At 40.9% G+C, this 14,748-nt stretch overlaps 2 protein-coding genes across 2 annotated transcripts; both read left to right on the top strand.

Moving 5' to 3' along the window:
- Positions 1-1,931: 1,931 nt before the first annotated feature.
- Positions 1,932-2,724, top strand: PPBP (pro-platelet basic protein). The gene is made up of 3 exons (XM_052642257.1): positions 1,932-2,052; positions 2,361-2,496; positions 2,622-2,724. Exons 1-3 carry the CDS (start codon positions 1,932-1,934, stop codon positions 2,722-2,724), a joined length of 360 nt encoding a protein of 119 aa, XP_052498217.1.
- A 7,772-nt stretch (positions 2,725-10,496) lies between these two features.
- Positions 10,497-11,260, top strand: LOC128050056 (platelet factor 4). The gene is made up of 3 exons (XM_052642350.1): positions 10,497-10,596; positions 10,859-11,027; positions 11,173-11,260. Exons 1-3 carry the CDS (start codon positions 10,497-10,499, stop codon positions 11,258-11,260), a joined length of 357 nt encoding a protein of 118 aa, XP_052498310.1.
- Positions 11,261-14,748: the final 3,488 nt, after the last annotated feature.

Below are 14,748 nucleotides of genomic sequence, written 5' to 3' on the forward strand. Positions count from 1 at the left end.
TGAGAGACTTTATTCTCTTGGGCTCCAAAATCCCTGCAGATAGTGCCTGCAGCCATGAAATTAAAAGATGCTTGCTCCTTGGAAGAAAAGTTATGACCAACCTAGACAGCATATTAAAAAGCAGAGACGTTACTTTGTCGACAAAGGTCCATCTAGCAAAAGCTATGGTTTTTCCAGTAGTCATGTATGGATGTGAGTGAGAGTTAGACCATAAAGAAAGTTCAGAGCCAAATAATTGATGCTTTTGAACTGTGGTGTTGGAAAAGACTCTTGAGAGTCCTTGGACAGCAAGGAGAGCCAACCAGTCCATCCTAAAGGAAATCAGTCCTGAATATTCACTGGAAGGACTGATGCTGAAGCTGAAGCTCCAATACTTTGGCTACCTGATGGGAAGAACTGACTCATTGGGAAAGACCCTGATGCTGGGAGGAGAAGGGGATGGCAGAGGATGAAATGGTTGGATGGCATCACTGACCAAATGGACATGAGTTTGAGTAAGCTCCCGGAGTTGGTGATGGATAGGGAGGCCTTGCGTGCTACAATCTATGGGGTCGAAAAGAGTCAGGCATAACTGAGCGACTGAACTGAACTTTCAAGAAATGTCATTTTTTAAAACCTTAAAAAAAAACACACACAAAACTGTACAGTCCTGTTGAGGAAGCAATCTCATAGATGAGTCAGAGATCCAGATGACAGCGTACACCAGCCAGTATGTGATATGTGGGCCCCTCCTGTACATCTGCCAGGCTTTGTCCATATCACGTGGGGTTTGAGATCAAGACCCTTAATTAGAGTTTGAGACTTTAATAAAGATCTTACTGCAATCCATAAGCGCAAAACCGGAAACACCTACAAGGTTGCCAGTAGGACAGAGGTTGGTGACAATTGCCTATCTATAGGACATTATACAGACATTGAAAAGAATGGAGAAAAGTGACATTGAGGTCACATGAAAGGATGATGATGTAATTTTAGAGAACAAAAGCTGTATAATAATTTCAACTGTATAAAAAATGATCTATGTCTATCTCTCTGTATATATGTATATCTTTAGGTATTATATGGCTCTCTCTCTATATATATATATAAATGCAGATAGAATAGAAAACTAATGCTAAAGTTTTAGCAGTGGTTACCATTGGAGACCCAGAATGTGGAGCAATGATGAAGAGGAACTTGCATATTTTATCTGCATTTATAAATCGTATCCTACATTTCTCTGTTAGATTAAGTGGACTCAGATGATAGAAAAAAGTAAAAAGTTTATTTTATAACACAGAGGAGGATGAGTTTGCTTCTAGTTTCTGGATGGAATTATAAAAGATAATACATTTGGAAGACAGAAAGGAGTCCATAAATACATAAAGTTGTTTTGATAATAATTGGTTCCTATTTTATCCACATACTCCAAATGAATCCCAGCGCTTATCAACAACCAAGATAGTATCATCTGCTTTCCTTGGCAACTGGAAAGGGAAGATAACTCTCTTTTCCAAGGGCCACACATTTATGCTTTCAGATACACCTAAAATGTCTATAAGGCCTCTAAATTGCATTATAGGAAAGGCAGGGCATATTACATAATTATTCAAAGAAAATATATGTAATATTTCAGTCTAGTTCTTGCCTAAATATGTGTAAGGGAGATGGATATTGAGAAAGGGGGAGCGAGCATGTGCAGGGATGCAGCAAATGAAATTTAGCAGGAATTTGACTTGCCTGGCGTTTATCTGGGTTGGGCACAACTTGACCACTCTTACACTTGTGTTACCACACACCCTCACTTCCCCTATCCCTATCCTTTTTCTCCTTACTGGCCTTGAGGCAGGGTGTATAAAAGACATCAGGCGACTGTGAAAACCACTTAGCTGTAGACTCCTGAGCAGCAGTTCACCCTCCTGGGAACAACTCTAACTCAAGTCTTTTCCACCATGAGCCTCAGACTCCACACCACCTCCTCATATACCGTGCGCAGCCCACTTCCTGTCCTACAGGTGTTGCTGCTGATGTCACTGCTCCTGACGATGCTGGTTCCCTCCACCAATGGAAAACGTAAGAGAAACTTTAGGGAGAGGTGGATAGCAGACTCTCTGCTTCTCCTAACCTGAGGCTGCTTCTGCTGCAGCTGTGTCTGGGGGAGGGACTGCCTTAGTGCCCCTGGGACTAGAGAAGGGCACTATATAAATAATTACAATTACACTTTGTGGGCACTTGACCTGTGCCAGGAATTCTGCTAGGTGCTTTAGTAAAGGTTGACAAGTCGATCATATTCACAATGGCCTTGTGAGGGGGTGACTCATTGATAGATAAGATCTGGGAGATAATCATGACCACTAATAGAATCATATCTTCTGCCCTAGTTAGCAGTAAAGAGAGATTGTTCCATGTTGAACTTCGCTGCTTGTGTGTGAAGACCACCTCTGGCATTCATTCCAGTAACATCCAAAGTTTGCAGGTCAACAGGGCTGGCCCCCACTGTGCCAATGTCGAAGTATTGTAAGTTGCTGCTTCTCTAGTGTTGCCTCCCTAAGGAAGCCCTCCATCCTCCTCCCTACCACCACTGCTGGATCCCTTCCGATGATTGCCAGGATGCTCACAGATAATTCTACTCTCTCTTGCAGAGCCATGCTAAAGAATGGGAAGAAAATCTGCCTGGATCCGGAAGCCCCCAGAATCAAGAAAATAGTCCAGAAAATCTTGGAAGATGGTGGATCAGCTGCTTAATCTTTTTCACTTTCTGTCAAAACTTTTTATCTCCCAAGAAGAGCAGAAGTTGAAATCTTGGCTTTCTAGAGTTTTTATTTATTCAGGATACCTAGTCATACTGTATTAAACTTTGGATATGTTTTCCATTCTGTCTCAAAAAGTCACAATTTGCTCTGAGATGGCTGGTTAATAGATGACAGGGAGAAGATAAAAGTAAGCATGGCTAGGGTGTAACACAGTCTCAAGGATGTATTGTATAACAGGAGGAATATAACCAATATTTTGTAATAACTGTAAATGGAAAGTAACCTTTTTAAAATAGTATAAACATTTTAAAAATTAATAAAAAAGAAAGTAACCAAAGCTTGTTTCAAAATACAATATATGCTTTACTCCCTAACTCTTGGCTAAATGTGGTATTTTGCATTTCTTTCTTTAAAAGTTTCTTTCCAGATATATTTGTCTTAACTTATCATGCTCCACTGTACTGATAGACTGGACATGACCATGATGATTCCATAATGGTCAGTGATATTAGAAGCCACACAGAGCCCAGCATGGAGCACTTGCTCAATAAATGTTTATTAATACATTTTGGGATTTAATAGATTTTTCATTGTGTTAGTCCTAGGATGTCTTATTTCAAAACATTGTCTGAAAGATTTTTCCAGTATTTACTTTAGCCTTCAAATCCTAACAATAATAAAACTGTAGAATGTGAGTCTTGTGAGCAGTGGTTATTTACTTTAAAGTAGACACATTTAATACCAGTAGAGCAAATAATATGTGATTGCATATGATATCATATAAATCTTTAATGATACAGTGTTTTTTAATAATAACAACAGATTCTCCTTGCCGTTGAATATTTTACCCCAACATGTCTGTACATTTTTGCTTACTTAATATCTACATGGTTACATTTTCTGTATTAGAATCAGCCTTGCAAATAAAAACAAGAGAGAATTTAAACTTTACCAGACTACTAATTATTATTTTATAATCAACAGAATTTTTTTCACTCTAATCCTTTAAAATATACACATACTATTCTTACAGAAACATTAACATTAAATCAAACTTATTATTGCTTTGTTGTCTTATATTATTACTTTTAACAGAATTAGTAGGGGAAAAAGCCTTAATTATCTTTTTGTTTTTTAAAAACTTTGGTATTTAACAATACGGACAACAAAATTCACTAGTTGATGATTTGTGCTGTTTTTAATGTACTATAGTAATAGGGAAACTTTATTAATAACTATGAATGTTATAATATTAATAACAATATTAATATACCAGAGAAAATCATTGTTTTGCATGCATTATAATTAAATAATTGTAAAGAATTAAATAATTCTTACAAGATAGTATGATGTGGTTAAGAGCACATCCTCTAAAGAGAGAATAAAGGGGTAACTTAGTCCACCACTTACTAGCTGTGTAATTTTGGTCAGGTTGCATAAACTGCCTTGTTTCTTCATTTCTAAAATGGCATAATAATATTGCTTATCTCATGGAGTTAATGTGAAAATTAAGAGCTAATAAATTCAAAGTGCTGAAAATAATCCATGACACACAATAATCCATAGGCCAATGTTAGTATTTACTATTATTATAATTAGCATCCCCAGTGCTCCAGGGAGAAGGCAATGGCACCCAACTCAGGTACTCTTGCCTGGAAAATCCCATGGATGGAGGAGCCTGGTAGGCTGCAGTCCATGGGGTCGCGAAGAGTCGGACACAACTGAACGACTTCACTTTCACTTTTCACTTTCATGGATTAGAGAAGGAAATGGCAACCCACTCTAGTGTTCTTGCCTAGAGAATCCCAGGGACGTGGGAGCCTGGTGGGCTGCCCTCCAAGGGGTCGCACAGAGTCGGACACGACTGAAACAACTTAGCAGCAGCAGCAGCAGCAGCAGTGCTATAGAGAAGAAAATCGAAGTTCAAAGAAATTAGGAAATTTGCCTTAGAATCAAATAACTAAGTAGGTGACAGAGGGGCGATTTGAAACTGTGCTATTAACCACAACATCTTAACACTTTGCTTGATTTTTCTTCCTCTAATAAAGAGATTATATTATGTTTCACATAATGTTATTGACACAGAAAATAAGACTTGATACATAAATAGCATACTAAACATCCTATGTTGATTATAGTGGACATCAGTTCATCTACCCCAACCTGCACATGGAGTTTAGGGAGCACTCATGTATGAAGCATTTAGTTCACAATCTATGCATTATTAGGTTTCTTTTTATTATGTTCTCATCATTATAGATTTAATGTCTTAAATGTTTTGTGTACAAAATAAACACATTTATTAAGTAATAGTTAACAAATAATACAAATAAATAAACATGTAATAAATAAAGGACTCACGGTCATCAGTTTTTCACCAATAACTTAAAATAGCTCAGCATCTCATTCATTTCTCTAGAATCTCCTACTGAAATCAGGAGGGCCACCTCCTGAGACATGACATAGTTTTTACACTATGCTAATACCTCCTTCATTATGCATAGGTCTTTTATTTTTGTGTGCACATATTGAATTATTCTATTTAGATGCAGAGAAAGAATGAATTAACTGCCACTACTCCCTGAGTTTCTTTACACTGCAAATATTGAAATCTGGGGGTCAGATTGTACAAATCCAGTATGTTGCCCATCCATATGCTAAACCACTCTTCTATCCATTCCCTCTGTTCTAACCCAAATGGGATCTCGAGTTTCAGTTCCTTAAATATATATGACTTCTACCACATGCTGTACTAGCCATTGTGAAGATGCTGGGTATTCAAAGACCTGTAAGTCATGGGTAATTGCCCTTGAAGAGATAACTTTCTGGTGGGAGACACAGACAGGCTGACAAATAATTACAACCACACGTTCGTATAGAGGTATGCTCCTACTGCACAAAGAAACAGCACTTGAACATGCCAAAGCCTCATCATTATCATTTTCAACATTCATCATCTTCACTAATGTAGTGTTTTATATTGAGTCCCTACCAGGAAGCTGGAGAAGAGAAAGGCAACCCACTCTAGTATGCCTGCCTGGAGAATCCCATGGACAGAGGAGCCTGGTAGGCTACAGTCCAGGGGTCTCAAAGAGTTTGACATGACTCAGAGACTAACACTTCACTTTTCCTTTTAACAAGGAGTTAGAATAGTGATAGACAATACTATCTCACAGCTCATGGAACTTTTCATTTAGGAAGAGAAACCATTTTAAACACATTTAAATATATATGCATGTCTTGTGTTGAGTATCACGTGCATGTGTTTATATGAGCTGTGACAAACAGGAGAAGCAGTGGGTGCTACATGACAACAAAAGGGAACATGAGTTGCTTTAGCTGTCATGGAAGATCCCTCTGGGGAGGTAATATTTCAGCTAACATCAGAAATATGAGGAGAACTTAGCTAGATGAAAGAACAGGTGGTGAGAGAGTAAGAGAAAGCACATTCCAGGTCGAGGAATTCCACCGCACATCCCTGCAGGTCCTGCAGAGGTCAGGTCCTGTTGAGCCTTAAGAGGTCAGCTTGGTCCACGCAGTAGGTTTCCAAGGCCCTTCACCACAGTTAATCAGTATAACAGAGAGCCTCTGGCTTTGAGATGAGGGTGTATTTTTCCCTAATCAAAACCAAAGTCATTCTTTCTAAGGAAAGGGAAGATGGTCTTGAGGCAGGAGATAGAGGGGCCCCAGAGCAAAGAGTTGGAGTTTGTTTTCTGTGGACTGATACCCCAAGACAAAAATAGCAAGAACACTGAAGGGAGGAGGCTGGGCCCTGCCCACATAGAAGATGAGAGGCCACGTATTTCTCATTCTCTAACTCAGGAGCCCTGCCTGAACTCAGTTCAGTTCAGTCGCTCAGTCATGTCCAACTCTTTGCAACCCCAGGCTGCAGCACACCAGGCTTCCCTGTCCATCACCAACTCCCAGAGCTTGCTTAAACTCATGTATTGAGTCAGTGATAACATCGAACCATCTCATCCTGTCTGGTCTCCTTCTCCTCCTGTCTACAATCTTTCCCAGCATCAGGGTCTTTTCTAATGAGTCAGTTCTTTGCATCAGCTGGCCAAAGTATTGGAATTTCAGCTTCAACATCAGTCTTTCCAATGAATATTCGGGACTGATTTCCTTTAGGATTAACTGGTTTGATCTCCTTGCTGTTGAACGGACTCTCAAGAGTCTTCTCCAACACCACAGTTCAAAAGTATCAATTCTTTGGCGCTCAGCTTTCTTTATGGTCCAACTCTCACATCTATACATGACTACTGGAAAAACCATAGCTTTGACTAGACAAACCTTTGTCAACTAAGTAATGTCTCTGCTTTTTAATGTGCTATCTAAGTTGGACATAGCTTTTCTTCTAAAGAGCAAGCGTCTTTTAATTTCATGGCTGCAGGCACTATCTGCAGTGATTTTGGAGCCCAAGAAAATTAAGTCTCTCAGTTTCCATTTTTTCCCCATTTATTTTCCATGAAGTGATGGGACTGGATGCCATGCTTTTCATTTTTTGAATGTTGAGCTTTAAGCCAGCTTTTTCACTCTCCTCTTTTACTTTCATCAAGAGGCTCTTTAGATCCACTTCTCTTTCTGCCATAAGGGTGGTGTCGTCTGCATATCTGAGGTTGTTGATATTTCTCCCAGCAATCTTGATCCCAGCTTGTGCTTCATTTAGTCTGGCATTATGCTGGCATTAGTCTGGCTGATGTATTCTGTGTATAAGTTAAATAATCAAGGTGACAATATACAGTTTTGATGTACTCCTTTCCCAATTTGGAACCAGTCAGTTTTTCCATGTCCGGTTCTAACTGTTGCTTCTTGACCTGCATACAGATTTCTCAGGAAGCAAGTAAGGTGGTCTGATATTCCCATCTCTTGAAGAATTTTCCACAGGCTGTTGTGATCCACACAGTCAAAGCCTTTGGCATAGTCAATGAAGCAGAAGTAGATGCTTTCCTGGAATTATCTTGCTTTTTCTATGATCCAATGGATATTGGCAATTTGATCTCTGGTTCTCTGCTTTTTCTAAATCCAGCTTATGCATCTGGGAGTTCTCACTTCTCTTACTGTTGAAACCTCGCTTGGAGAATTTTGAGCATTACTTTGCTAGCATGTGAAATGAGCTCAATTATGCAGTAGCTTGAACATTCTTTGGCATTGCCTTTCTTTGGGATTTGAAAGAAAACTGACTTCTTCCAGTCCCGTCGCCCCTGCTGAGTTTTCCAAATTTGCTGGCATATTGAGTGCAACACTTTCACAGCATCATCTCTGAGGATTTGAAATAGCTCAACTGGAATTCCATCACCTCCACTAGCTCTGTTCATAGTGATGCCTCCTAAGGCCCACTTGACTTTGCAGTCCAGGATGTCTAGCTCTAGGTGAGTAGTCACAGCATCATGGCTATCTGGGTCATTAAGATCTTATTTTGTACAATTCTTCTGTGTATTCTTGCCACCTCTTCTTAATATCTTCTGCTTTTATTAGGTCCATACCGTTTCTATCCTTTATTGTGCCCATGTTTGCATGAAATGTTCCCTTTGTATCTCTAATTTTCATGAAGAGATCTCTAGTCTTTCTCATTCTATTGTTTTTCTCTACTTCTTTGCATTGTTCACTTAGGAAGTTTTTCTTATCTCTCCTTGCTATTCTTTGGAACTCTGCATTCAGATGGATATAACTTTCTTTTTCTCCTTTGCCTTTCACTTCTCTTCTTTTCTCAGCTATTTGTAAGTCCTCCTCCAACAACTCTTTTGCCTTTTTGCATTTCTTTTTCTTGAGGATGATTTTGATCACTGCCTCCTGGACAATGCTATGAACCTCCACCCATAGTTTTTCAGGCACTGTATCTAACCCCTTGAATCTATTTGTCACTTCTACTATATAATCATAAGGGATTTGATTTAGGTCATACCTGAATGGTCTAGTGGTTTTCCCTACTTTCTTCAATTTCAGTCTGAATTTTGCAATAAGGAGTTCATGATTTGAGCTACAGTCATATACAGAAAAGCTCCTTGGAAGTCAAAAAGGGAGGAGACGCCCTTTCATATTAAGTGATGCTCACTACCCATAGTATTCTTCAGCAGAATTCAGCAGAATCCATCTTGGTTAAGTGATGCATGCATACACATGGGAGGATTCTGAGATATACCAAATACAGACTCTGAACCAGGAAAATAAAAATGATTGGCCAAAAGAAACCTGGAAGAAATGCCCCATGTAAGTGATTTAAACTACCACGAGAGCATGACTCTCTCACTGAGTCCACCCGTGTGTCTAGCCACACATACTCTACTCCTTTTTTCCTCCTAAGAAATACTTCACTTGTTTCACTACTTTTCCTCTTTGTGGGATTTTTTTTGTGCAAAGCTGAAAAGCCAGTGCCTTGTCACTGACCACTGGTCTAGCGGCTAATATTTGGTGCTCTCCCCACCACCACCCGACCTTAATTTCTGGCCGGGAACCGAAACCCTACTTCAAGCTGCTGCAGGCTGAGGCCACAGAGATCAGTCCACATTGATCCCTGAACTTTTTTGTGCAGGATTCTGGTGCATCTTTTCCACAGTCAGCTCCCAGATGTTCTGTGTCCTCCTGAGAGCACCACTGCTCCTGTCAATGGTGCAGCCCAACTCACCCTGTCCCTGGGGGCAGCAGGTGCTGGAAAACCCAAACACTCTCCGTGGTCTCTCTTCCAGGGTGAGCAAAATGAAGAAATACCTGGGCAGTAAAGTTTTTACAGAAAGAATGAATCCAAATATTCATGGTACAATTCTTCTTAGAATAAGAGGACTTATGAGGACAACAGATTTTGCTTCCTGGAATGTATTGGTTGAAGGTTGATAAAGCTGGGGAGATCCCATTCAAGAGTCTGAGGAAGCTTTCCACATTCACCTAACTTCTGGAACCAAGTCCTCACCTAAAGACCAAATTCAAGTTTTTAGCAGCAGAATACCATGACAAAACGCACATCTTGAAGACACACAGCTGCCAGGTTCAACTCAATGGCCATCCACAAGAAACAGAAGTGAAGGAGCAGTTCTTGAGGAGGCAGTTGGGAGGAGGAAACAGAAACTCCTGCTGCACAAATTGCGAAACAGCGACTGCAGAGTGACTCTACTATTGCACATAACAAAGAAAACAGACAGTTTGGGGGACTTCTCTGGTCATGCAGCAGTTAAGAATCCACCTCCCAATGCAGGGGGCACAGGTTCCATCCATGATCCAGAAGATTCCACATGCTGCAGGGCGACTACGCCCAGTGCGCTGAAACTACTCAACACCCCCCACCCCCTCCGTGTCTAGGGCCGGTGCTTTCCAACAAGAGCAGCCACTGTAATGAGAGGCTCCCCCAGCACTGCAAGGAAGAGTAGCCCCTGCTCTGGCAAAAGCCCCTATATAGTTAGGGAAGATTTAGCACAGCCAATAAATAAATGAATAACAAAGACATTTTCAGAAGGTTCAAGTACTGTTTTTAACTGTAGGAATGTATGTGAATTCAGGGTGGGGGTTGGATCCTGCCACCAGCTCCCGGTAAGACTGCTGGTCTCTGGCTTTTTTTTTTTCTTTCTTTTTTCTGGCCTAATCTTGTCTGTCCAGAGCCAGATTCTGCAGAAGTGTCCGTTTCCGCACCGCGGTTCCCCACCCTCCACCGAAGTGGACAGATGGCGGGGATAAAACGGGTCTGAAGAGGGTGGGGAACCACGAGTCTGCGGAGCCCCAGCCCTGCTGCCCGCGCGCGCTGGCTCTCGACTCCGGCTGGCACTCCTGAGCGCGATGAACCCGGCAGTCGGAACCCGCGCCTCCCGCCCGCGGTCCAGCCCGGGGCTGCTGCTCCTGGGGCTGCTGCTCCTGCCGGCCCTCGCCCTCGCCCAAGGTGAGCGCTGACGGAAGCAGGGCGGGGAGAGGTCCCGGGCAGCGGAGAGTCCGGGAAGTCCCGGGAACGGAGTCCGTAATCTCCGGATCCCAGCTAGGATTTCCCAAGCGCTTGCTAGGTGTGAAGGCGCGGTGCCACGTGCTGGCCGGTGCGCTCGATCCGCTAGCCGGCAATACTCTTTCAGAGGGATGTGGTTTGTGGATGAGGAAATGAAGGTGCAAGGCAGTGAGAAGACCCCCAAGGTCCCTCTGACTATTCACAGAGTCGTCACTCCCTGCCACCTCCGTCTCGCTCCCGGTGGACTCTGAAGGTGGAGAGGAGGAGGACCTGCAATGCGTGTGCCTGAAGACCACTTCGGGGATTCACCCCAGGCACATCTTCAGCCTGGAAGTGATCGGAGCCGGGCTCCACTGCCCCAGTCCCCAACTGATGTGAGTCCTGGAACTTGCTGCTTTCGTGCCCACCCTCTGCTCTCCCCTTCCCTACCGTCCCTCTAAACCCCGCCGCCTCCCCGCCAGCCTAATTCTAAATTCAAACCCCCAGGACTGAAACGCACCTCTCTTCTTTCTCTGGCAGAGCTACGCTGAAGACGGGGAGGAAAATTTGCCTGGACCAGCAGAATCCTCTGAATAAGAAAATAATCAAGAGGCTTTTGAAGAGTTAGCTGCCTAAATCCCTACAGTTGCTATAGAAAATGTTTCTTCTTTTTAAATTTTCAATCTACTTGTGGAAAACAAATCATCCGATGTTTTTATTAACCTTGAAACTCTACATAAATAAAAGAAATGAAGTTTTGATAGCATGCCTCAATAGAGCAAAGAAATAATGTTGACATCATAATTTCATATGAAGAAAAATCTCCAGAATTTTAAGCAAAAATATATTTTGAAAGATTTGGTTTAATAAAGACTGATTTTACTTAGTATATGTTGGCTGATATAATTTGCATATTTCCATGATTATATTTCTTAATAACTACTTATTTACCTATTAATGTCACAATTAACTTTGCCAATAAATATTAATTGCACTTAAACTTTCTGGGCTGCTTTTCTAAAAAAAAATTAAATATATTGGACTCTGCTTTTATCACCTTAAAATTTATACTGCACCCTAAGATAGAAAATTGATAAAAATGAAACTAGAATTCTCTACTACTTAATGGAAATACATTCCAGAGCATGATATTAAAATATTTTACTCATTATTGATCCTTTAATAATGTTGACATTTCACAAAAATGAAATGTTAAAAATAGTTCTTGGCGTCTTCCCTGGGAGCCCAGTTGTTAAAACTCTGAACGTGTCATCTACATATCTGAGGTTATTGATATTTCTCCCAGCAATCTTGATTCCAGCTTGTGCTTCATCCAGCCCAGCATTTCTCATGATGTACTCTGTATATAAGTTAAATAAGCAGGGTGACAATATACAGCCTTGACGTACTCCTTTTCCTATTTGGAACCAGTCTGTTGTTCCATGTCCAGTTCTAACTGTTGCTTCCTGACCTGCATGCAGGTTTCTCAAGAGGCAGGTCAGGTGGTCTGGTATTCCCAGCTCTTTCAGAATTTTCTACAGTTTACTGTGATCCACACAGCCAAAGGCTTTGGCATAGTCAGTAAAGCAGAAATAGATGTTTTTCTGGAACTCTCTTGCTTTTTCGATGATCCAGCGGATGTTGGCAATTTGATCTCTGGTTCCTCTGCCTCATGAGCTAACGCCATTTCAACCTAAGGTGGCAGTGTTTGTGTAGAGGCAGGCTTAGACTCCTAAGAGAAAATGGAGAATGCCTTATTCAGTCTTCTTGAGGTGGGGGAAGTGAGGAGGCTTTGAGATATCAAACTCCTTAAACAGACACTGGGCTTCCCACGTGGCACAAGGGGTAAAGAATCCACCTGCCAATGCAGGAAAAGCAAGAAACTTGGGTTCAGTCCCTGGGTTGGGAAGATCCCCTGGAGGAGGGCATGGCAACCCACTCCATATTCTTGCCTAGAGAATCCTATGGACAAAGGATCCTGGCAGGCTACAGGGTCTCAAAGAGTTGGACACGACTGAAGAAATTTTAGCACAAATAGATACTATTTACAGAGGTTTATAAAGTATTTCAGAGTATCATCTAACTTTTCATATCCACTTTGCATGCTAGGTAATATGATTCCCATCTTAGAGTTGTGGTAACAGTCTCAGAAAGACTGAGTCTCTCAAGACCACTTTGCTGAAGTCTGAGCAAGTCAGACTTCCAACTCTGTGCTCTTGCTTTCATGGTGGGCTGCCTCTCACACAAGCACATTTTTCAGAGAGGAACTGACCCCAGAACCAGCTCTTGGAGGTAGTACAGGTATTTGCCAAGGGGAAAAAGGAAGGATGAAACAGTCACAACATGACAAAATAAAAAAGACACATGACCATTAGGTCCTCAGCATGTTTATCATTCTGCAGAACTAGAGTGCCCACAGGGAGAGGTCTTCCAACTAGTTTCACTCATTTGGTGCTTTTCATATTTGGTCCACCTGTGCACCTTCACCCAAATTATCTTCAAGGTCCAAAGTCCTTAGCACGGTCCACAAGGATGTGCTAAACTCACTTCCCCTCTATGCCTTAGTTTCCTCATTTATGAACTGGGGATGAATGTCTAATTCATAGATTATTGTGGGGACCAAATAGATGATGTATGTGAACATTTGGCCTAACTCCTCTTATGTAGTCTGTACTTAAAAATTAGCAACTATTATAAATAACTATTATTATTTCTATCAATATTGCTCTTAACACACAATTCCAGTCAGCTTGGAGTGCTGAGTAAGGCATTTAACAGAGTGATTCTTGGTGATACTTATCAGAAAAAAAAAAAAAAAAAAACACAAAAAACAGTTGTAAGAGCAACATGTTTCTCAAGCTAAATGAACTTTGGGAGAAGATACACTGGAAATGAGATGTTCATAGTTAAATACTATTTTTTTTTTTTTTTGCCTGTTTTTCTTTTGCTATCTGGTTCAAAAACATAGATAGTTGGATTCAGTAATTCCTAAGTATGACTCAAAGGGCCAAAGGACCAAAACAATTTTACAAAGTCCTCCAGTTCTGGAGCCTTGTTAATCCTCCCTTCAGAATCACCGTGGCTAACCAGCCTGAGAATACTTTCAAGCTGCCGCCTTTATCAGCAGTGGTGCTGAGAGAGGGCTTTCCTGGCAGGAAGTCTCAATCAGGTAACTGCCTGCTGTTCAAACATTCATGGAGTGATAAATATTGAATGGACTTGAATTTTTTTCTTTCTTTTTTTCTGACAGGAATTAGTTAGCAGAAAATGTCCACAAACTAAGCGCTTACTACAGTCATAGACCCTATCAACAAACAAAACCACCAAAGGGTATTTCACTCTGGAATATTCTTTTGCAATTTTTTCCTTTTAAAGCCTTTGTGGTAAAAAATACTTCCTCTTGAGTGCAAGGAGTATTGAGGTTTTAGTTGGTTATAAAGATATACTTATATTTTTTATCATTATAAAAGGCAATGAATGCATGCTCACTGTAGATAACATAGAAATACAGAGGAAATAAGGAGAATTTTTTTTAATGTAATTTCACTACTCACAGATGCCGTTTCTATTTTGCAAAATATTAGTTATTTGATATTGTTATGAGGTAAACTGCTAATTTTCAATAAAATACTATTGTACACACTCATAAAAGGAACACAATAACTACTTCATCATGTTGAAATTTGTTAGGAAGTATTCTTATTTCAATTTGGGGTAATAAAATTGAAGAATCTAAGCTACTCCATTTTTTTAACTGAAAGACTCCATTTTGTAAGGTTCCGGGAAAGGAGCCTTTGGAAATCCCCTGACCTCACCCCACCACCCACGAGCCAATCGGACCCCAGACCAGAATCTCCTGACTTAACGTTCAGGAACTTGTAGTCTACCTAGGTAATAGAGACCAATCAAAAACCAACACACAACCCTTTGAAAGAAAATGATCAATCAGACGTCCCCCTACCTAGAAATTCTTTTTTTTTTTTTGAACACTCCCTATATAAGCAATGTAATCCAAAACCCGGGGCTCCTCCCTATAGCCGCTGCGTCGGTAATGGTGGGAGCCCCAGCTCAAGCTTGGTAATAAAAACTCTCTTGCTTTTGCATCGGATATCAGCT

The sequence above is a fragment of the Budorcas taxicolor genome, chromosome 6 (assembly GCF_023091745.1).
Source record: "Budorcas taxicolor isolate Tak-1 chromosome 6, Takin1.1, whole genome shotgun sequence".
Lineage (NCBI taxonomy): Eukaryota > Metazoa > Chordata > Mammalia > Artiodactyla > Bovidae > Budorcas > Budorcas taxicolor.

What these genes read in the sequence shown, in the direction of transcription:
- PPBP (XM_052642257.1), top strand. Translation starts at nt 1,932, where the DNA reads ATGAGCCTCAGACTCCACACCACCTCCTCATATACCGTGCGCAGCCCA. An exon ending in TCCCTCCACCAATGGAAAAC is followed by an intron (nt 2,053 to 2,360) that starts GTAAGAGAAACT and finishes CTTCTGCCCTAG; the next exon opens with TTAGCAGTAAAGAGAGATTG. An exon ending in TGTGCCAATGTCGAAGTATT is followed by an intron (nt 2,497 to 2,621) that starts GTAAGTTGCTGC and finishes TCTCTCTTGCAG; the next exon opens with AGCCATGCTAAAGAATGGGA.
- LOC128050056 (XM_052642350.1), top strand. Translation starts at nt 10,497, where the DNA reads ATGAACCCGGCAGTCGGAACCCGCGCCTCCCGCCCGCGGTCCAGCCCG. An exon ending in GGCCCTCGCCCTCGCCCAAG is followed by an intron (nt 10,597 to 10,858) that starts GTGAGCGCTGAC and finishes GACTATTCACAG; the next exon opens with AGTCGTCACTCCCTGCCACC. An exon ending in TGCCCCAGTCCCCAACTGAT is followed by an intron (nt 11,028 to 11,172) that starts GTGAGTCCTGGA and finishes TTTCTCTGGCAG; the next exon opens with AGCTACGCTGAAGACGGGGA.